The sequence below is a fragment of the Gekko japonicus genome, unplaced genomic scaffold (assembly GCF_001447785.1).
Source record: "Gekko japonicus isolate JY-2015 unplaced genomic scaffold, Gekko_japonicus_V1.1 scaffold133, whole genome shotgun sequence".
NCBI classification, from domain to species: domain Eukaryota; kingdom Metazoa; phylum Chordata; class Lepidosauria; order Squamata; family Gekkonidae; genus Gekko; species Gekko japonicus.
This window is the reverse complement of record NW_015171506.1, coordinates 565,260-587,388: the sequence shown is the minus strand read 5'-3', so window position 1 is coordinate 587,388 and position 22,129 is coordinate 565,260. Positions and strand designations below refer to the sequence as shown.

At 43.8% G+C, this 22,129-nt stretch overlaps 1 protein-coding gene across 1 annotated transcript in view; it reads left to right on the top strand.

Annotated features, from left to right (window-relative positions):
* The window catches only part of NTRK2 (neurotrophic tyrosine kinase, receptor, type 2), a 279,559-nt gene that overhangs the window by 229,651 nt on the left and 27,779 nt on the right, over positions 1 to 22,129 (top strand). Inside the window, exons 14-16 of the mRNA XM_015419285.1 lie at positions 973 to 1,103; positions 5,384 to 5,556; positions 14,476 to 14,710. Of these exons, the coding sequence (XP_015274771.1) occupies positions 973 to 1,103; positions 5,384 to 5,556; positions 14,476 to 14,710 (539 nt within the window). The remainder of the gene's footprint in view (positions 1 to 972; positions 1,104 to 5,383; positions 5,557 to 14,475; positions 14,711 to 22,129) is intronic.

Sequence of the window (22,129 nt, the reverse complement as noted above, 5' to 3'; positions counted from 1 at the left end):
CTAGTGTATTAATGAATACATTGCAAATTATGAAAAAATAAAGCTGCTTATACTGAATTAGACCACTGACTCATCTAGTTCAATACAGTGCAAAGTTCTGTCTGTTCTGACTGGCAGCACCCCCCAAGTGTTAGGCAGAGGAGGTCTTTCCCAGCACTTGAGATGTGTAAACTGGAGGCACCAAGGCTTGAAGCTGGAACCTTCCTACAAATCACATGCTGTACCACCAAGCTACAAATGCCTTCTCTAGCATTAAGTGCACCAATGAAGCCTCCATCCATGTAGGATGGATCATTCCTTTTCTAGGGGCCGCAGTAGGATCATCTTGGGTAACAGGACAGCAGGAACAGCCCAATCTGACTTGGCAGGCGTATGCTTTGAGGGTCTCTAGACTCTTGTCTTATGCTGCAGAGACCACTGGTGCAAGTTAAGTAGGGGTTGATCATGATGTCCAATATCAATTCTATGATTCTTCATGCTTTACCTTATTATCATACTTATGTAAATGGAAGCTGAAGTCTTCAGCCTTGAGAGCAGCCACTAAAGGGAGCGTAGCTTAAGTTGCTCACTTGGTTGCATCTTCCTCTAGCTTTTCCTGTTTTATTCTGTCTGCCTAGGTTTCTGTTCACACAGTGTTTTTGATTGCACTTCAAGAGTCTTAAAAATTAACAGATGCCACTTGAGTTGTTTGATTGTCCATCAGCTGTATGTGTGATCCACAAATATTTATGGTTGCCAGGATTTGGCCCTGAATGGCAGTTCTATGACTTATGTAGCAAATGGTCATTCACCTCATGCAACCTTCATGTCCAGCACTGACAGGGAAGGCTTACCAGGTCAGTTTCTCACTGCCTAACTGCTAAACTGAAACACAGGAGACACAAATGCCAGTGACTGCCTCATACTATAAGCTGGCCTTTTGCTTGGACTTTGGAATTCCTTGCTAATTCTGACTTTATCTTCATTTTACAGTTGTCCAGCACATCAAGAGACATAATATTGTTCTAAAAAGAGAGCTAGGAGAAGGAGCTTTTGGGAAAGTCTTCTTGGCTGAATGTTATAACCTGTGTTCTGAGCAGGATAAGATCTTGGTTGCAGTGAAGGTAAAACAAACAAACAAACAAAAATCTTTGTTTTCAATAAACAGTTGCAGTTATACTTGTTTATTTGTTTAGATTATGAATGTTTTATGTGGAAAGTAAGCCCACAAGTGATGCATGTCCCACAAGTCAGAAGGTTTCTTATAAAAATGCATACAGTTTCTAATGGAAGCTTTTCTCTATAACCTCACATTCTGGTTCAGCATCTTCAGTAGTGATGTCAAGGCACATATTCAAAGCCACTCTTGTTTCTTATGCTTCATGCTTAGACACTAATATGGCCCAGAAATTTGCATGCCTGGGCTCCAGTGAGCAAGTGTTGCTTTTTGAATAGGATTCCTTTCACTTTTTACCTTTTGTTATTCTAAGAACTCAAATATTAGAATTTTAGGCAAACAACTCAGCCAGTTAACCCAGAAGAGAGCACCACCATCTCACTTAATGTTAAAGTATTGCCACATTTTCTTTGTCATTCACTGGATCCTTGACATGCCTTCTTGTTGGTTGCTGGGCAACCCAGAAGAGCATTATGTATGCCTGTTAGGAAATAGCTGCTATTGTGCTCTATGGGAAGGCTAAAACTCAAAATATTTTTCTGAGGAGGGGGGTTGGCAAATATTCTAGTTTTCATCAGTAAATAAGAGGTAATGGCATCTCCTCAAATAAATCAGATTTAATATAAAAAAGAGACCCATCACACACCTAAAGAGAAAGATGTGTGTGAGGGGGGGAAATTTCAAGTCAAGTTTCTTTTTACTTTCAGTTTGTCTGGGGGAGCTTGATTAGATGAGATTATTTTGGATGCAGCTTCTGTACCAAAGAATCTGAGATTTGGATCATATGCAGACTTAATGCAAGTCTTCTAATGCAAACAGAGAGGACAGAGGGAAAACTACTTATTCTTGAATAAGATAGTTATTGCATGTGTTCTAGCATTTTACAGATGCAAGACGATACATGTAATCAGACCTGGACAAATGTCATTCATTCCATTCTACACATATTCCCTAGTTTTAGTGCATCATATTCCACACCCTTCTGAATTTGAATGGACATTCCCACAGTGTGTCTGTGGATAGATATTCTATATGTTTTTTAAATATTTGGTGGGTTTTTTCAATACAGGGTTTTAATTCCAAAAGTGTCTGCAGTTTCGATAAGGTTGGGGACCCCTTAGGCTTGCCAGTCCCCAGGTGGGGGCAGGGGATTCCCCACTTTTGTGAGCTCCTGCCTGCCACTGGCCAGCTGGCTGGCAGGGAAACCCCACCCCCAAACAGATGTTCATGTGCAACATCGGCAATGTGATGATATCACTTCTGAACATCACATTAGGGGTGATGCTCTACTTTTTGGGCAAAGTATACGGTTTGTGGCCATTTTTACCATAGAGTTTTGTCTAAAAAGAAGAGCATTGCCCCGATGTCACCGACATGATGATGTCACTTCTGGAAGTGATGTCATCACATTGTTGACATCCCACCTATTACCCCAAGACAGCTTTATTAAATAAATAACTTGCCTTTGCACCCCCAGAACACCTCCCAAATTCCCCCACTAGCACGAGGTAGGCACCTGGCAACCCTAGGACTCCTGCTATAGTGCAACAGGAGCAAAATATACAGTGAGGTGCAGCTCTGGTGTGACGAACTAACCTAAAAACCTAGGATGCTTAGTGCATCAAACTCAGAGAGCTGGGACATTAGGGGTTAATGCCTCACTGAAAAGCAGTTTGAGTGACAGGCTGCTGCCTGCTCCCCCCCCCCCCCCCAATTGGTCAGCACCAGCTGAGGAGAGTTTTATAAAATCTTGTGAGTCTTGTCAGAGAGTCAGTCAGTCATTGTTTGGATTTTGACTTGGCAGTTGCCAGTCAGGAGGAGTGTGTGTGTGTCTGAGCAAAACAGACAAGTCACTTGAGAAGTGAAAAGACACAACTCCTAGCCTTTACTGTACCCCAATACGTTTGGGGAAAAGTTCACAAATAACTTAATGTCTAAGTGTCAGCACTAGCTGAATTCTCTGTTTATTCGCTGTCTCCAGAACTGGGGTTAGGGTTTGCCAGAAGAGGTTGGTTAGTTAGTGGGAAATTGCCTGCCTAGCCAAACAGAAAAGGGATATTGCTCCTAGGAAAAGGAGGATATTCAGAGGGTTCAACTCAGAAGGGATCTCTGGTTTGAGAAGTGAAAAGGGAAATGGTCTTAGACTCCTCAAGAGTACAGAAAGGGAAAGTTATAATTTCAAAAGGGAAGTAGTGATATAAAGGAAGAAAGTTCTAACTTCTAGAAAACTGAGATATTGTTATGAAACTTTGTTGCTATAAAAAATCTCCAAGACAAACAAAACTTAGAATTCAAGCTTTAAGTATACTCTGTTGCCTGCTCAAATTTTAATTTTCTTATAAAGAGCTAGTTTAAAGAACTCACCATCCCCTGCTCTATTCCTGATACAACTGTGCCTGTTCAATAAAATCAACCTTTTTGTTTCAACTTTACTTTGTGTCAAGTGCCGTTTCCAAAAGGGTTTTATAAGAGGGGTCCCTGCTGACTTACAATAAAAATCTCTGGCCTGAGAAAAAGCCAAATAACTTCTTTAACACTGTGTGTGACAAAAAGAAAGTTATATGTTTATAATTCAAACACGCAACTAAGTGGCTGCTCAGTTAGAGTGGTGAACAGTGTTTTGGTGGGAAGATCTGCCTCACAGAACAGAAGGAGCAGCGGTCCATCATACCTGGTTAATATGAAGAGCACATATAGATTTGTGCATAGAGGGGAGAAGGTTTGTATCCTTTGGTTCTTCTCCCCCCCCCCCCAACATCCATACTTTTAACTGAACTGCTGAAGAAAGTCTTAGCACTTGTAAGTGTACATGGACAGGATCCCTGCAACATTCATGCAAAAGACCCTATGTGCAAACAATTATACATGTCTCGGGCTCTTTGCAGATATTTGCCTGAACCTATGAATGGTGGGAACAGATCCAGTACTTCCACTCTATGCATGTACATGTTTTTTGACTGGCTGTACAACCTTACAGGTTTTCCAGCACCTCTCTGTTTCTTTGTTCAGGCCAGAGCTGTAGAATTCAAAGAATCTACACTGATCTTTTTTTCCTGGCTAGAATGTCATGTATAGAGTGCAAGCTAGAGGCTGCATTGTAGACTGCTGAGCTACAGCTTTTCAAAGGAGATCATAATTCTAACCACAGAGGTGTGAGTTTGTCTTCATTGAAGGATATCCCTCTATCATTTAGGATCATCCTGGTTAAGATGGTTTCAGGAACACTTTTTAAAAAGAAGCTGCCCTTGTGGAAAGACTGAAAAGAGGAGAAGGAAGCAGACAACTGAAAGGGGGAAGTTGTTTTAGGCACTGGGAGCAGTCTGGAAGAATACATAGGCTCTGTTTAGGAATCGCAAAAGCACGGGAAACAGAGACAAAAGAAGCCAGCAGCATTTTGGCGAAGGAGATCCTGCATCCAGGACAAAAGCTATTTGGGGAGGTTGCAAAAATGGGTTAGTGCCCATGCATCAATAACCTATCTGGTTTTGGAAACATTATGCATTTGGCTGTTTGACAGTCCACCGTATCGTTACCACAGCAACAGCTCCATCACACAAATCATCTGGTTCTCAGAAATCGAAAGCACACATTCATTTTGCAATCTTTCGAGACTGAATGTATCAGAACTTAGGTTTGGTGTCTCACCCCCCCCCTCCAATTGTTCTTGAACAACAGAGCAGCTCACCCCCCACCCCATATGTCCTCCAAAGGGCATTTTATTAGCGGTTTCTTTCAGTGTTGTAAAAGACATGCATTTTCAAAAAACTAAGTCCTTTTTATTGCCCAAATGGAATTCTATCTGGCACTCAGATATGGTCCCAACACAGCTGTCCCTTGCAAATTCATTCCATTTCATAATACAGACTGGGCTTTCAAGCCTTGATACTAGGGCACCCATTGAACTACAAGATTGCTAAGATGCAGAGCTCTCTGGAATTTTGGGAGAAAGGTTACCATATGAGGGAATGCATTAGTACGAACAGCAACCGGGAAAATGTTATCCAGTGTTTCAAGAAGAATTTTTTTCTTCCCAAGAGAAAAACTATTCAGTAGTATCTAAGAGGAAAGGGGGGGATTTTCTTTATGATATTCAGAATTATAACAGACAAAAACATGACAATACACAAATTGCATGGGTTTTTTCATGATAAAAAGGTGCAAAATTCTGAAAATGCATATTACTTTCCTCTTTGTTTGGTTTCATTGTTTCTTCCTTTGTGTTTGTAGACACTAAAAGATGCCAGCGATAATGCCCGCAAAGACTTCCACCGAGAGGCAGAACTGCTAACTAACTTACAGCATGAGCACATTGTGAAGTTCTATGGAGTATGTGTGGAGGGGGATCCTCTCATCATGGTCTTTGAATACATGAAGCACGGGGACCTCAACAAATTCCTCAGGTAAGTTCATGAAACATGTCAGTTTGCTGATGGAATAGTGAGAATGTACAGCTGACATTGCCTCTCTTTTCAGGCATTTCATTCTATTGTAATATATGCTAGAGTAGAGTAAAGATATTTTAAATAAATGAAGTACATTGAGAAAGTGTCATTAGTTTAAAAGCAGAAAACATCTAAAAATAAAGGGCAGCAATCTTGAGAACATTTTCTGGGGGTAAGCCCATAAGAATAAAATGGGAGGTACTTCCATGTAGACCTACTTAGGATTGCTTCCAAACTCTACAAAACACAACACGAAATCTGTGCTGTGAGGAGAGAGGCAGGATCACACCCCCAGTATCCATGTATTCACTGGGTCTTCTGAACAGTCTTACATGTGTACATGCTGCTGATATCTAGGCCATTTGTGTTCATACAACTGTACCCCCGTTTTTGCAAGGTCCTGGTTGTGCATACAAAATCTACATTTTGTAGAGCCAGTTTGGTGTAGTGGTTAAGTGCGCGGACTCTAATCTGGGAGAACCAGGTTTGATTCCCCACTCCTCCATTTGCACCTGGCTGGATGACCTTGGGCAAGCCGTAGTTCTGATAAGAGCTGTTCTTGAAAAAGAGCAGTTTCTGTCAAGAGCTCTCTCAGCCCCACCCACCTCACAGGGTGTCTGTTGTGGGGAGGGGAAGGGAAAGGAGTTTGTAAACCACTCTGAAACACCTTTGGGTAGTGAAGGGCGTGGTATAAATCCAATCTCTTCTTCTTCTTCTTCTTCTTCTTCTTCTTCTTCTCTACATGCATACTGCGTATAAGCTTGGTGCATAAGATCAGATGTAGACATTGGGTTTGACAGAGCTAATCCCACTTCCCTCCACACATTGCATATGAAATTGTTTTGTAAAAATTGCTGACTGAGAAATATCAGGTGCTAATATGCACTGCAGTTATGGCTCTAATGAAAAATATGATAGTTTCCACAAAATCTGGACAATCTCAGTTTTGATATTTTTATCAACAGGGCAATCCTAGATTTAATTACTCCAGTCTAAGACCACATGGTTCCAGTGAAGTTAGACTGGAGTAACTCTGTTGAGGATTGCATAATGAATTCTTCACTGAAGTTTGATCAGTTGTCCAGTATTTACTAATGATTTGGTAGTCAGGCTGGGACTGAGAGACATCTCCAACATAAAGAAACAGGCCTGTAGCCAGGATTTTTTGGCTTGTGGGGCAGCCATCATATGTCTGTATCTCTAAAACTCTTCTGCTTATTTTAGAAATGATGGGGAAAGAAGGGACTTCAATGGGGTATAATTCCATAGAGCCCGCCTTCCAAAGCAGCCATTCCCCCCCCCCCCAAGGGAATTGATTACAGTTGTAATCCCAGGGAATTACCAGCTAGTAGTGCTACTTGCAAATATACACATCCCTGGTCAAAGCAACAATTCCTCTGCAAACGAAGCCCCACTGAACACAGGGGGGGGGGATTTACTTTTGCATTTATCATTGCATGAGACTGACTCCAAATCATTACATGAGACTGACTCCAAACCATTGATTGAAAGTCCCACCTTTTCACAGAACTTCAAGAGATTTTCAAAATGCTTCCCTCCGGCCAATGCTGTCCCATCCAATTTAACTACACACACACACACACACTTCTTAGGAACACTTCCTTTTTCCAATTCCTGCAAGTTTAAGAGGCTCTTCCCACCTGTGATGAGTCTGACAACCCACCCCCCCCAACAAGTCTGTGCCTACCAGGGATCAGCTGCACTTTTAACTGAAGAAGATGAAGGGTTGTGGCAAACTACCCTGGGAAATACACAGAGGGAGGGCAGAGAGGGAGAGCCAAGAGGGAGGAAGAGCTTGTGAGGTCATGTGTAGGGTTACCAGCAAACCAGGAAACAGGCAGGGCGCAGCATGCAACACAGCACAACTTTACGGAAAGAATTTTAAAACAATTTAAAAAAATGTAACATATTTTTGCAGCAAGGCCTTTTGGGTCTTGGCTGATGCATGATGGGGCCGGGCCCTGAGGGGCCCCACTGTAGCTACAGACCTGACAAGTTAGGCCCTAAGGAAGCAGATGCTTGTTTTTAGCTGACATTACCACTACAGTGAAAGATTGTTCAACTGTACCTGAGTTAAAACGTTTTATCCACATGGGACACATTCTCAGCATCTGATGAGTCCTGTGGCCCAAAAATGTCTAGCCCTAAGCTTGTTGGATCACTTACGAACAAGTTGTATGGGCTGTGTGATGGGAAGAGGTTGTCTCACTCCAGGAGATGCTGAATCACCTATGGTTTGGTTGAGTTTAGAAGGATTTTTAACATCCCAGATTGCCAAATACCAGAGAGAATTACTACTCCCTCCCTCCAAAAAACCTGCCATATTATATCAGAGTTTTAAGCAAATAGGCTTTGGCTACCGGCTGTCTTCTTCCTTTCCCTGCATCATGACAAACCATTGCCTATTGCTGGAAGATCAGGGAAGGTTTTCTTACCTTATCTTGTAAAAACTGCTGTATACTTTTATTACATCTAGTTTCCTATTGTTGTTGCTTATAGATCTTACTGTGGTCAGATTGCCTTTTTTGTGATGATTGTCAGCTTTTTGCTATGAAAGTGTTTCTTATTGTGATCTCTGGATTTTGATGATGTACTTTTGTCCATTTTAGTGCAGGTCTTTTAGTGTATATGCCTTTCTGTGTTATGTTTGAAGTACTGTCAGGAACCCACTTGTGTACAGAGTGGCAGGGCGTGAATTTGATAAATAAATCAGCAATCTACTAGGTTCTTTGGGCTATAGAAATTCTAGATGAGAGATATCAGTTGCACAACCCAGCCCCCTCTGCTTCTGTAGTAAATGCTTCATCTTGCAAGGGTCCCCTCACAGAGAGGTGAGGCTGCTTATGAAGTCGGCCTTAGGCAGCTGAGTTGTGCTCATGACAGAATCCTTTGGTTGCAAAAGGGCATGGATCCATTTCCATGGGGAGAATGCCTTTGTCTGCACCCTGATGGGATGCACGCTTCCTTGGAAGTGCATCCTACTGTGCTCAAGGTGTTTTTCACCTCAACCCACAGTGCTTTGCAACCATAAAAAAGATATCAGTGATATTTAAAGACAGCATGTGAATAGATGTGTTGTGGGGAAAAGGTAAAGCCTCCCACAATTAAACACAGGCATTAAAAATTACTAATTACTGCAGCCATTCAAAGGCACTGGTGTGGCCTCTCACATAAACCAAGACAGGTGAGTCCTTGTTTTGGTTTTGTTGAGTTGTTTTTTAATTTTTTAAATTTATTTATTTGAATATAGAACACAGAATTATTGCATTAAAACAGACTCCTCAACAATCTTTTACCATTTTTCACAGCTTGTGATGCAAATGAAGACTGCTTGTAATAGGGACCCGAAGGAGCATTGATTTCTTACCCTGCAGCGCCCCCCAAGGCCACTGATCAAAAACAAGCTCTCCCTGCTTCAGCCGCCCCACAAGTGTCCTTCAGTGTTTGCTTCCTGCCACACAGTGTCAAATTGCAGGACAGGATCTGAAGGTCAGGAGCCTTCCTGTGTGCAGCTTTTAGAGCGAGGGGAAGAGCAACGGCACAGAGGCAGCAGAATCAGTATTGCAGTTCTGTAGGCATAAACTGAATTCAAACAAAGAAGAAAAGCCAATGTCTGTTTTCAAATTTAGATGGAAATGATTTTTACAGATTTTAGGCAGAGATTCGTGACTGACAACAGATGTGGCGAGTGACTGCTGCAACGGCACCCCAACTGTAAGCTGACCCATGTTGTCCTACCTGCCCAGCAAGGCAGGGCAAAATGGTTGCTCTCACAAGGACCACTGTTTACAGATGTAAAAAAAAAAAAAGGAAGGATTGGAAGGGTAGAGTGTGGCGGTGCAGAAACATGACTGGAATTACAGAGCATTGTGCCCTCTTAAAGGCATTCCAGCCACAATGGACTCTTAAGCTACACTGGCACAAGCGAACTATTCGGCAGTGAATGAATGACAGCATTTACTGTATATAGCCAAAGGCCATTGCAGTCAATCACAAAGAACATAAAACATAAATAAAATCATGAAAATAACTAGATATAAAAGTGCTTATCATGTTAAAAATTTCACTTTTCAAAAGCAACTTTTGTCTGTATTTTCTTGGCTGCCAAGGCAAACAGCGACCCTCTGTATGAAATGAGTGAATCAGTATCTTTCAGATAGAAGAAAAATCATCTCTGTTTCCAAGAAAGAGTTTAAGCCCACCAGGAGCACTACAGGAAATGTGGTTCTAGGCCCTGTGTCAAGAGGTCAGGGCAGAATATAATGGTGTAAATCCTCTGGAACCAGAGATCTACAAATACAAAAGTCCAAAAGCAAGGGTTTCTTGGAGTAATGACCATCAAGCAAGGCTGTTAGCATGGTGTGGAACCAAACAGATGCAAAGGCTATTCTGAGACTATGAAGGGTAAAGTTAGACAGGTAGAAGACTATGATGTGGTCCCTTTTAATCAGCCTAAACCAGAGTGGTCATCTATCTGTAACTGCATTACACATGAACACCTAGTCCTAAATATTGGTGTTGGCTATAGGGACACCCTGGGTATCGTCCAATATGGAATATCAGTGGAGAATACTGTTGTAGGAAGCTACCCAGGTAGCATCTTTCTGCATCATTGTGACACATTGACTGCAGAGTAGAATTGTAGTGTAGGGTTGCCATTCCACCAGTGTGGCCAGGGGATCTCTGTTTTTTTTGGGGGGGGGGCAATCCATTGCAGCTCAGGTGGTCAGCAGGGAAAGCCCCACCACTGAGAAGCCCCCTCCCAGTGTTGCTGGCACCATCACAATGACATCACCTGGGAATGATGTCATCATGTTTCCAATGTCGGGGGCAACGCTCTAGGTTTTGTGCAAAACTCTATGGATTAGAGGCCCAAAAAATTATAGTTTTGCCCAAAAGTTAGAGCATCACCGACGTTGGAAACATGATGATGTCACTTCTGAGTGATGTTATTGTGGCATGTGCTTTGCGTGCGTGCCAGAAGAACTCCAGCAAGGATCAGGAGTCCCCTTGCCAGCAGCCAGGTAGCACCTGGAATCCTATTTCCTTGCTTTCTTCAGAATCTACCAACCAACAAAAACTGTGTATAAACTACAAATACAAAAAAATTATGTTAAATCATGTGCTGTAACGTTTGTATGAAAATAGTACAAGAAAAATAACCATAAATTCAATGACATAACTCTGGCGACAAAAACTGTCTACCTATATAATATACCTTGTAACTACTACGATACAAAATTTGGGCGTTCACAAAGGTTATGCCTACTGTGATGCTTGTATGATCAAAATTGCACAAACATTCATAAGGCAGAACAGAAAGAGCAATAAGTCCTCTCACAGAACAGGTCTTGACCACACTGTTCTTCTTTCTTCATAAAGAAGCAGGTTCTGCCGACGCTTGTAGTTCTTTGCAAAAAAGCAGGTTCCACCAATGCTTATGCTTGTAATTCTTCACAAGAAAGCAGGTTCCACCAGTGTTTCATGCATTTGCTAGCTATAAGCTTCCCGCGTATTGCCAGTGTGTCATCAAAAGAAGAACCTATAACTCATGGTATAAATTCTCATGAAATCTCATGATGGTTCTACAGCCCTTCAACGAAGTCAAATAAACTTCTAAATCCCATGAAGTGAAATTATAGTTGTTGTTGTTCAGTCGCACAGTCAAGTCTGACTCTTCGCGACCCCATGGACCACATCACACCAGGCCCTCCTGTCTTCCATCGTGCTCCGGAGTTTACTTAATTTCATGTTCATTGCTTCGATAACACTGTGTAACCATCTCACTTTGCTGTCCCCTTCTTCTTTGACCTTCTTTCCTCTGCTATTTGTAAAGCTTCATCAGACAGCCACTTTGCTTTCTTGCATTTCTTTTTCTTTCGGATGGTGGTGATTGCTGCCTCTTGTACAATGTCACGAAGCTCTGTCCTTGTGCTTCAGGCACTCTATCAAATCTAGTCCCTTAAACCTATTCTTCACCTCCACTGTATATTCATCAGGGATGTGATCTAGGTCAAACCTGAATGGCCAGTGGTTTTCCCAACTTTCTTCAGTTTAAGTTTGAATTTTGTAATGAGTAGCTCATGATCTGAGCCACAGTCAGCTCCAGGTCTTGTTTTTACTGACTGGATAGAGCTTCTCCATCTTTGACTGCAAATGATATAATCAATCTGATTTCGGTGTTGCCCATCTGGTGATGTCCATGTGTAGAGTCGCCTCTTAGGTTGTTGGAAGAAGGTGTTTGTTATGACCAGCGAGCCGCCTTAACAAAACTCTGTTAACCTTTGCCCTGCTTCATTTTGTTCTCCAAGGCCAAACTTGTCCATTATTCCGGTTACCTTTTGACTTCCTACTTTAGCATTCCAGTCCCCTAGCGAACACCCATCTTCTTTTGATGTTAGTTCTAGGAGGTGTTGTAGGTCTTCATAGAACCGGTCCACTTCAGCCTCTTCTGCATCAGTGGTTGGGGCATAGACTTGAATTACTGTGATGTTGAATGGTTTGCCTTGGATTCGGACCGAGATCATTCTGTCATTTTTGAGATTGTATCCCATTACTGCCTTTCACACTCTCTTGTTGACTATAAAGGCCATACCATTTTTTCTACGGGATTCTTGGCCACAGTAGTAGATATAATGGTCTTCTGAGTAAAATTCACCCGTTCCTGTCCACTTTAGTTCACTGATTCCCAAGATGTCGATGTTCAGTCTTGCCATCTCATTTTTGACCACGTCAAGCTTACCTTTATTAATAGATCTTACATTCCAGGTTCCTATGCAGTATTGTTCTTTGCAGCATCGGACTTTCCTTTCACCATCAGATACATCCACAGCTGAGCGTCCTTTCGGCTTTGGCCCAGCCGCTTCACTCTTTCTGGGGTTACTTGTACTTGTCCTCTGCTCTTCCCCAGTAGCATATTGGACACCTTCCGACCTGAGGGGCTCATCTTTCGGCATCATATCTTGTAGCCTTTTGTTACTGTCCATGGGGTATTCTTGGCAAAGATACTGGAGTGGGTTGCCATTTCCTTCTCCAGTGGATCACACTTGGTCTGAGTTCTCTGCTGTGGCCTGTCCGTCCTGGGTGGCCCTCCATAGCCCACAGCCTCATTGAACCATGCAAGCCCCCTCGCCATGTCAAGGCAGTGATCCATGAGGGAGGAAATTATAGTAGTATAGGGCTGCCAATTGGGGCGGGGGGCGGGTAAACCCCCGCTTCGGAGGCCCGATTTCTGTCTCCGGGTAATCGGGCCTTGGGGGGAACTCCGCCCCCCCGAAGCACAGTGTGGCTGCGTCACCAGAGGTGACGCAACCACGTCAATCACGTTGGGGGCGTGGCCCCGATCATCGGAGGGAAAACATGGTGTTGTTACATGGTGATTCCCAACATTTTATTCAACCTTGCCGTGTTTCCTGTGTGTTCCATGGTTCTCTAGTCCTTCAAGGCAATAGGCACCATAAGTATTTGGCCACCACTAGCTGAAGTAAGAGTGGAGTGACTAGTAGTTACATAGGCCTGTGGCTGTGCTGCCTGTCTGTCCTGCTTGCAGGTAGGGTACGCCAACATGAGGTTGTGCTGACAGTGTGGTGCTGTGCTGCCAGCATATCTGCAAGAGGCAGGTCCTTTCTTCACTTCACATATTTAACTGTTGGCAACCAGTGAGGGACAAATGGTTGAGGTACTACATAGGCTAGGTTCCCATAGGAGGCCTGGGGAAATATTTGCACAGTCCAAGGTTGAAGGAGGGGATCTTCTATGGAGGTTGCGAACCTCCAGGAATTACAACCTATCTCCCATCTACAGACATCATTTCCCCTGGAGAAAACAGCTGCTTTGGAGGGTGGGCTTTAAGGCATCCCATCACTGCTGAGTTCCTTCCCTTCCCCAAACTCTGCCCTCTACAGGCTCCACCCCCAAATATCCAGGAATTGGCCCCAAGCCAGAATTGGCAACTCTGTTGCACCCTCAGGTGGAAGAATGAAGAATGCCATTTGGTGTTGTACTGTGAGGTGGAGTACCTTTAAGGATGTTGTGTTAGAAATATACTACAACATTGTTTGTTCTTTTCTTTGGCTGTTTGTGCAAAGGGCTCCTCTTTTTGTTGTGAAGTGTCCTTTCTCTAGAGTTCCAGTCATCAAGGGATGCTCAGAGCCTGCCTGACATAAAGCCAGAGCCCTGTGCTATCCCTGTAGAGAGCCAGTTTGGTGTAGTGGTTAAGAGTGGCAAACTCTAATCTGGAGAACCAGGTTTGATTCCCCCACTCCTCCACATGAAACCAGCTGGGTGACCTTGGGACAGTCATAGTTCTCTCAGAACTCTCTCAGCCCTACTTACCTCACAGGGTGTTTGTTGTGGGGACATGAAGGGAAGAAGATTGTAAGCCACTCTGAGTGTAGGGTAGGGTATAAATCCAACTCCTCCTCCTCTTCTCCGACTCCCTCTCCTCCTCCTTCGCTTTTAGATATTGCTTGGGAGAGCTGGGTTTGGCCATTATCCATGACTTCTGAGGGATTTTTTTCCAGTTATGCCAACATTGAAAAATGGCTAAGCCCCCCCCACCCGGTACCTTGTGCTACCCAATTTTATGCTGACAATGGGGCACACTAGTGTAGCACCTATGTTTCTTGTAACTGGGGTATCTCCAGAAACATCAACATATCTTTGAAATGCAGCAGTGTATCTTGCCAATTTGTCAGTGTAGGGTTTATTTGCTATACTAAGCTATTTAGAGACAGTGCTTTGGATTGCTCCCTAAATGTGTGTTTTTCTTGTTCTCTTTCAGCTCTTCTAAAGCCATCTCTAATCTTTAGGAAATGTCTCATTGGATCTGCTTGTATTTTCATGTATTCAATGCAGGGCGCATGGACCTGACGCTGTTCTGATGGCTGAAGGTAATCTTCTAGCTGAGCTGACCCAGTCACAGATGTTGCATATTGCCCAGCAGATTGCAGCTGGCATGGTTTACTTAGCATCACAACACTTTGTGCACCGTGACCTTGCCACTCGGAATTGTCTAGTTGGTGAAAACTTGTTGGTGAAAATTGGGGATTTTGGAATGTCAAGAGATGTATACAGCACAGATTATTACAGGGTAAGCAATTTGTTTCTTTTAATATCAATGGCTTTGATCTGACATCTTGTTGCAGATATTCATGGCATTTTTACAATGCAAAGATTCTTCTTTTTTATTTATTTATTTATACTTTAAACTTATGAATCATCCAATCCCTGAGTGCACAGGGCTCTGGGAGATGTTAAAAGTTAAAAACATCAACATAACATTGTTAAAATTAATAATTCAGTCATTCCTATATTATTAAATAATCTCCAGATGGCATCACTAATTTCATCTTAGACCCGCTCCAGACCATGTTGCCATCTCACGGGCAGGGCGGGAAGGAGGCCAAAGCAAAAAGATGGAAGAGAAAAGGAGGATGCCAGTCATGATGGAAACTGTTGCTGTCCTCAACCAAAAGCCTGGCAAAACATCTCTGCCTTACAGGCCCTGCGGAATTGCATTAAGGCCGAAAAAGCCCTGGCTCTGGTTGAGGACAGCCGGATATCTTTGGGCCAGGGATCACCAGTGTGAATCTAAATCTACAAAGGAGGAAATATTTGAGTTTAAGGTATAAAGGTTGGACTCTGAGAATTAGCTTGTGAATTCCCATGCAGTAGCTATTTCACCATGGTCCCAGATAGTATGCTGACCATATAGAACACAATTTGGATGTAACACACCAGTTTCTTATATACAAAACTAGGTGGCTCTTGTTAGTTTTTTTTCCCATTAGTAGGTGCTCTTGATATCTGAAAGCTACGTGGCAGGCTGACAGCCTGAAAAAGAGGTTCTTGGCTAGTGGTTATCTATCTTGTGGCAGCATATTCTGTTAATTTAAACACTGAGGGGGGGAGTGTCTGTCCTGCTGGGCTGTACATGTAGGACAGACTGAAAGAGGTACTTTATCACAAAATGCATAATGTAGACATGAAATTTAAAACCACAAGATGTCTTAGATGCCTTTAACAAGTGACTAGATAAATTCATGTAGGATACTTATGGCTCCTAGCAAAGATGGCTAAATGAAACTTATGTATTCAGTGCTCTTCTGAACCCCAGAGGAAAAATAACAGGGGTAGGCAGTTGCCTTTGTGATGGACAGAACTTTTTAAAAGCTTAAAAATGCTGTACAAACAGCTGAAGGACTGTGAAGGCTTGATTCTACACAGAGCCAGAGAGCCTTGAGTGACTGGTTGTTCCAAGAGAACTGATTGGTTAGCATCAGCTGAGGGGGGAAAAAAGACTTCTGAACTGGATGCTGAGGAGAATTCAGTCTGATTTCAGCCCTAGCTGAGAAGAGTCAAGTGCTGACAGTTTTGGAATTCACCCCTGACTGGGAGCAGTTTAACACAGACAGGAGAACTGGGAGAAAGTTGTCAAGGATGTTTGGGAAGAAGACTCCCATTCAAGCCAAGGAAAGGGGATAGATCTTCTAGAGAGAGAAGAAAATTCTCTACCCAATCATATAAGGAGTTAACTGTGAAGAGTGAAGAGATCCCTGGTCAGGTGTGGTTTGAAACTGCCTTTAGAGACCTTAAGAGTCAGTTTAAAAAAACTCAAGACAAGTACTGGTGCTTCAAGAGAACTGTACGAGCTTTCTGGAAACCAAAAGAGTCAGAGAAAACACAAAGAAAGTTTAGTGAAGTGTTTGGGGAAACACTGGAACAAAAGCCTCTCAACAAAGATTTACGTCACTGTGAAAAGTTTAACTCTGATTAGCCTGAAACATAAGAACTAAAATCTGTGCATTTACTTCAGTTATCTATATTGAGTTACCTCAGAAATTTTCAAACCCTGATTTCACTTGACCATTCCCCACTGTGTTAAATAAAATATGTTGTTATTTTTGAATTTCAAATGTAATTGAAGTTGTTTAAGTTCAAACGTGATCTTGACCCTTCCCTCAGGTTCCTGGGCTGAGCCAGCAGTAAAATATCATATTGAGACAGTGTGGAACAGCCAGAGTTATTCAGGAAAGAAGAAAACAGACCACTAGGGCTGCTCAGTCAGAAAGGGAAAGAAAAATGGATGGAAAGTCTTCTATCTGAGGGAGGGAAGTGGATGGAAAATCTTCTATCTGAGGGAGGGAAGTGGACAGGGCCATCATACCCATCTTCTTTGCTTGTGGTTTTGCCAGAGGCTTCTAGTTGATCACTGTGAGAAACAGAATACTGGACTAGATGGACTTTTGGTCTGATCCAGCAGGACTTTTCTTATGTTTTATGTTTTAGGATGTGAGTCAGACCATAGGTCCACCAAGCTCCTTATTGTCTATTCTGACTGGCAGTGGCTCTCTGGAGTCTCAGGCAGAGAAAGGTCCTTCCCAACAGCTGCCTCCCGTAAGGTTGCCAGCTTTGGGTTGGGAAATACCTGGAGATTTTGGGGATTGAACCTGAGGAGGATGGGGTTTGGGGCATAATGCCATAGTCCAACTTCCTAAGTGGACATTTTCTCCAGGTGAACTGATCTATGTTGCCTGGATATGAGTTGTAATAGCAGGAGGCCTACAGCCACCACCTGGAGGTCGACAACCCTAGCTTCCCAAGATCCTTTAACTAAAGATGTCAGGGACTAAACATTGGACGTTCTGCATTTGCTTTGCCATGGTGCCTCCTAAGTAATGCTTCACTTGATTTCATGGTTTGATTTTATGATGTTGGCATAAAATATACTGCCACTATATCAGACCCCTGGCGTGACCTGGTCCATGGGGTCGCGAAGAGTCGGACTCGACTGTGTGACTGAACAACAACAACAACATATCAGACCCCAAGTTTAAGGGAGACTAGATTTTATTTCAGAAAAAAGCTTGGTTAAAGGGCTACATCACAGGTGACAATAAATACTTCCTCCTTGTAATAGGCTGCGCACTGCTAATATTTGCTGTCTCTTCCAGTCTTACAATGCCAGTTGTTATTAGCCATTCAGTCGTGTCCAACTCTTGGCGATTCTGTGGGCCTGCTGTTTCCACGTTTTCCGATCTTGTATTGTTTCTTTGAGCCATTCCATGCTCAGGCTGGTGTTGACTTTTATGGTGTCCAGCCACCGTGTTCTTTGGTGGCCAGGTTTCCTTTTGCCGCTTACCAATCCAAGCATAATTGCTTTTTCTAGTGAGTTCTTCCCCATGACATGGCCGAAATAAGTCGCAGGTTTATGATTTTTCCTTCCAATGGCATGCTTGGTTTTATGCACTCCAATACTTGTTTGTTTGTCTCCTTTGCTATTCAAGGAATGCGCAGGAGCCTTCTCCAGCACCACCGCTCAAATGAGTAGATCTTCCTCATGTCTTGCTTCTTCATGGTCTAACTTTTGCAGCGATAGGTTGCTATGGGGAACAGTTCCTACTTTCCTGTAATGACATAACTTGATTCTCATGGATTTGTTTGGATTATGAACTTGTGATAGAGCAGAAATTAAGTTATTACTTATGAGCCAATTTGTAAAATTTACAAAGGACTTAGCCACAGATAAAAGCTTCTATTTAAATTGCTGTCTTTATTCTTACTTCTTTAATGGGTCAAGTTGATGTGGTTATTGTATTGCCTTACATGGGTAGTTGGTTTTGATCAGATGTAAATGAAGGTTTGTGTGCATATGGCAGTATGGTCATGGTGTATATGTCTTTTACTTGCTCATTCTTTATTTAGTGAGTGATTCTCTAATAGGATGGAACCTATTTTGAGCAGCACCATTGTTTGAGAGAAACCGTTTCATTCAGAAGTGAGTTGTTGCACATGGTTAGTGGCAAGGCAAAGCAATTTACACACAAGAACAGTATTTGTTTTCACACAGCTGTTTTAATTAAGAACTGTAAAGAACACTTTTTATTATGGTTTGCATGGTCTGTTTCCTCCTTCAGTGATCCAAGCCTAGCAATTAGTAAACATCTGAAGTAGATTTCTGACATAGTGTCCTCTGGAACTTCAGCTGAGTTCTTTGTTACAGTATAAGCAGGGGTCGTTTCGTAGAAAAAGAGCTAGGGGGACTCATTAGCATAACTCATTAGCATATGCCACACCCCCTGACATCACCGGAAGTGTGTCATATGGCCACACCCCCTGATATCACCGGAAGTGTGTGATAAGGCCACACACCCCGCCCTCAACGGTTCCGGCCGCCGCCGCCGGCCTTGCAGCTCCACTGCCGAGCCCCATGAGGGGCCCAGCGGTGGACCTGCAAGGCCGGCGGGAGTCCAAGGAAGCCCCGCGAAGGCCCTCCTTGGCCCCAGGCAGGCAGGGGCGGGGAGAGGCAGGGAGGAAGCAATTTACCCTCCCTCTTCTCCTGCCTCCTCCTGGCTGAATGAGGGCTGGAAGTGGGGCGGCCGGAAGCAGGGGGCGGGGCTTTGTCATGTTCCCCGTCCCCGTACCTCACCCGGGGGAACTGCAATCCCCCGCGATCTCCCCCGAAATGACCTCTGAGTATAAGAAATAATATAACATCAACAGGTAGTAGAGATGAGTGGTTGGTGTACAACTGTGTGATTTTGCTACAAGAAAGTATTGTCATTAATTGGTTTTTATATGCAAAGTTTTAACAATTTCCATCCATTGGCTCTTCAGCTTGTGGATTTTATGAGTCCTGCTTGACGATTGTTGTTCACAGAAACAATAACTGAAAAGATATTTATCATATGACCATAAGAAGAGCCCTGCTAGATCAGACCAATGGTTCATCAAGTCCAACATTTTCTTTCTCTCAGTAACCAACCAGATGCAACTAGACGGCTTCAGATTTGTCAGATTGGCTGACTGGAGGACAGAGAAGGAATCAACTCTGCCTTTCCATCCTCCAAGCCAGCACATATTTTATGTCAGTTCTAGTCATGCTGTTTAAGACGATTCCCAGTAAATCTGCGGTCTAGTAAAATGCTGGAATCACGGCAGTAGTTTCCAGGCTGTTTTGGAAAAGCCTAAGATTCACATGGTAAAGCTCAAGAGCAGCAGATAAATTTTCCTGAAAACGGATAATTACTGATTTTCTCTTGATACATAAAACCACAAGTCTAGGAGTACTGGGCGTATTCCCTGATAACAATCGCAATTTATGAATAACAGTTATGAAGCCTAACAAGCCCCAGCATTTTTTGCCGGGTTCCACTGCAAATATTAATGAATTCTTTGTCAGGCAAGATCATATGGAAAGGGTTCCCTGAAGTCTGGAATTATGTATTCTAGACAGTCAAAGCCGTGCATGTTGGGAATGGAGAAGAAATATTAACCACAATTTCTGTTGATCTGATGTATAAAGGTGGGGACTTTCATTTTAAGTTGCCCAGTCCAATTGCTGGTTAATTTGAGAGCAAAAATGGTGGTGGAAAGAGATCTAATGTGAGTCCACACAGCCTTGGGCATTTCATGGTAGAGGAGCTGAACCCCATTTCAGTTGTTGGACTGGTTTAGGATACCAAGAGCCCATACCACCACCTCTTTGGTGATTACTTCTAAAGGCCTAGTGTCTGCCTGATGTAAAAGTGCCAGTTGTGAATCTAGAATCCTCAAATGATCGACAAAAAAAGAGAGATGGGTTTAATGATGAAGGCTAAACAGTTGTGGGTCTCAGTGACTCTTATAAAAAGCAAAAATCCCTCCCTGACCTTAAATTAGCTACATCTGATGCTGCAGGCTCCTCCGGCTTTGATGTCTATTTCCAGGGTCACTGGTGTGCTGAGGACTGGCCTGGGGAATGGTTTGAGGCACTGAGTGTCAAGGACCTCACCTTCCTGGAATTTTTCTCAATTGTCGTAGCAATGTGGATTTGGTCGACTGAGCTCACCAACCATACTGTCCACTTCTGGTGCAACATTCTGTCCACAGTACATGTGATTAATTCATTGTTGTCCAAGCCCTGGTCAGAGCCTTCACACTCCACTGTTTGCAAAACAATATTTTGTTCAAAGCTAGGCATGTCCCAGGGGTCAGTAACGGGGTTGCTGATGCTCTCTCTTGAAAACAGATGGAGAGATTCCACCAGCTGGCTTCGGAAATCAAACAATTCCTGGTCCTCATGCCGGCGGAGGTGTGGCAGATTGGCGGGCTGAGGCCAAAAGGGCAATAAGTTTAGCTCTTGCCCCTTCCACCCAGGGAGCTTATGAGAGGATGGGTAGGCCATGGGGTGCTGTGGATCACTGAGCTAGTTGCAGGCTCACACAAGGATGCATCTGGCCTAGCGCTTGACTAGCGGGATTGCAAACTTTAATGTTATTAATGAGGGTTTTTTTCAGGTGTTGAAGGCGAGACTAAGAGTCACCATCTGCAACCACAGCATGGTCTTTTAGGGCCACCCACCAGGCCAGGAGGACGCCCACCGGTTCTCAGCTGGGCCTTAGTGGGTTGTTATCGAAGGAAGGGGAGGATGGGTAGCACTTAGACGGTAACAACCAGGTCTAATGAAGGGCAGGCCCCTTGTGTTACAAGCTGAGGTGGACCTTGTGATGATAAGAGCAAGATGGCCCAGTGTGCCGATAGTCTGGCTGACAAGGCCCTTGTGTTACAAGCCGAGGCAGACCTTGTGATGATAGGAGCAAGGTGGCCCGGTGTGTGGATAGTCTGGTCGGCTATTCTGTCCCACCAGGTGTGGCTTAATTTTGTAGACCCCCGCTGCATCGACCATGCCAGGCGTAAGGCCAACCGCCAGATGAGGAAGGCCATGGAGGGTGGTTTAGGGCAATTTTTGCTGCACCCCGACATACGGGTCGAGTTTCAGGACCTGTACAGGGCTGATGGGGTGCATCTATCAGACAAGGGCAATTGGGTTATTTTTACAGGACTTGCGGCAAGGGATTGGGTCAGCCTTGGGCTGGTAGTTGGGAGCAAAGGCCAAAGCAGAGGCTTGGCCTTGCCAGTGGCAGGTTTGTGTGGGCAAGAAACCGGAACCGGTGAGCACCTTACAACATTTTTCTGTTAGGGAACAGGGGGTCATCAGGAACTGCCTTTGGATTTTAGGGTCCAGGATGGGGAATGGTGATCACTTCTGGGAACCTCTTAGGGTAAGGCTCCTCTTTGCAGGCTGTAAAGCTTCAGGGGTAGGCGCTCCTAGGTGGCAACCAGTTTTGCTGGGCTGCTGGTCGTGAGCTAGACTGATGGCTCAAGACTGGAGCTAGGTGACCCGCCTGTCAAAAAGGAAAGGAGGTTGGTCAGGGGAGTGACACCTGCCTTGCCTGTTCCGTGCTTGCTTAGTTGGTCCCTTGCAGCAATGTTATGTTAAATAGTTAATAAAGTGGCCCTTGTTTACTTCCAAACTGTTGTCTGTCTCGTTATTCCAACTGGGGGGGGGGGACAATCCTTCCCTGACCTGAAACTAGCAGCCTACTGATGTCCACTGTGAACTGTGGCAGTGAAGCATCCACAGGCTGACAGCTTGGAAGGAAAGCTTGAGAACCTGAGCAAGAGCCTCTGTTCCCCTATAGCCTTAATGACCCATTCCCAGGCCAATGGTACTGCATGAGGGCAGCAC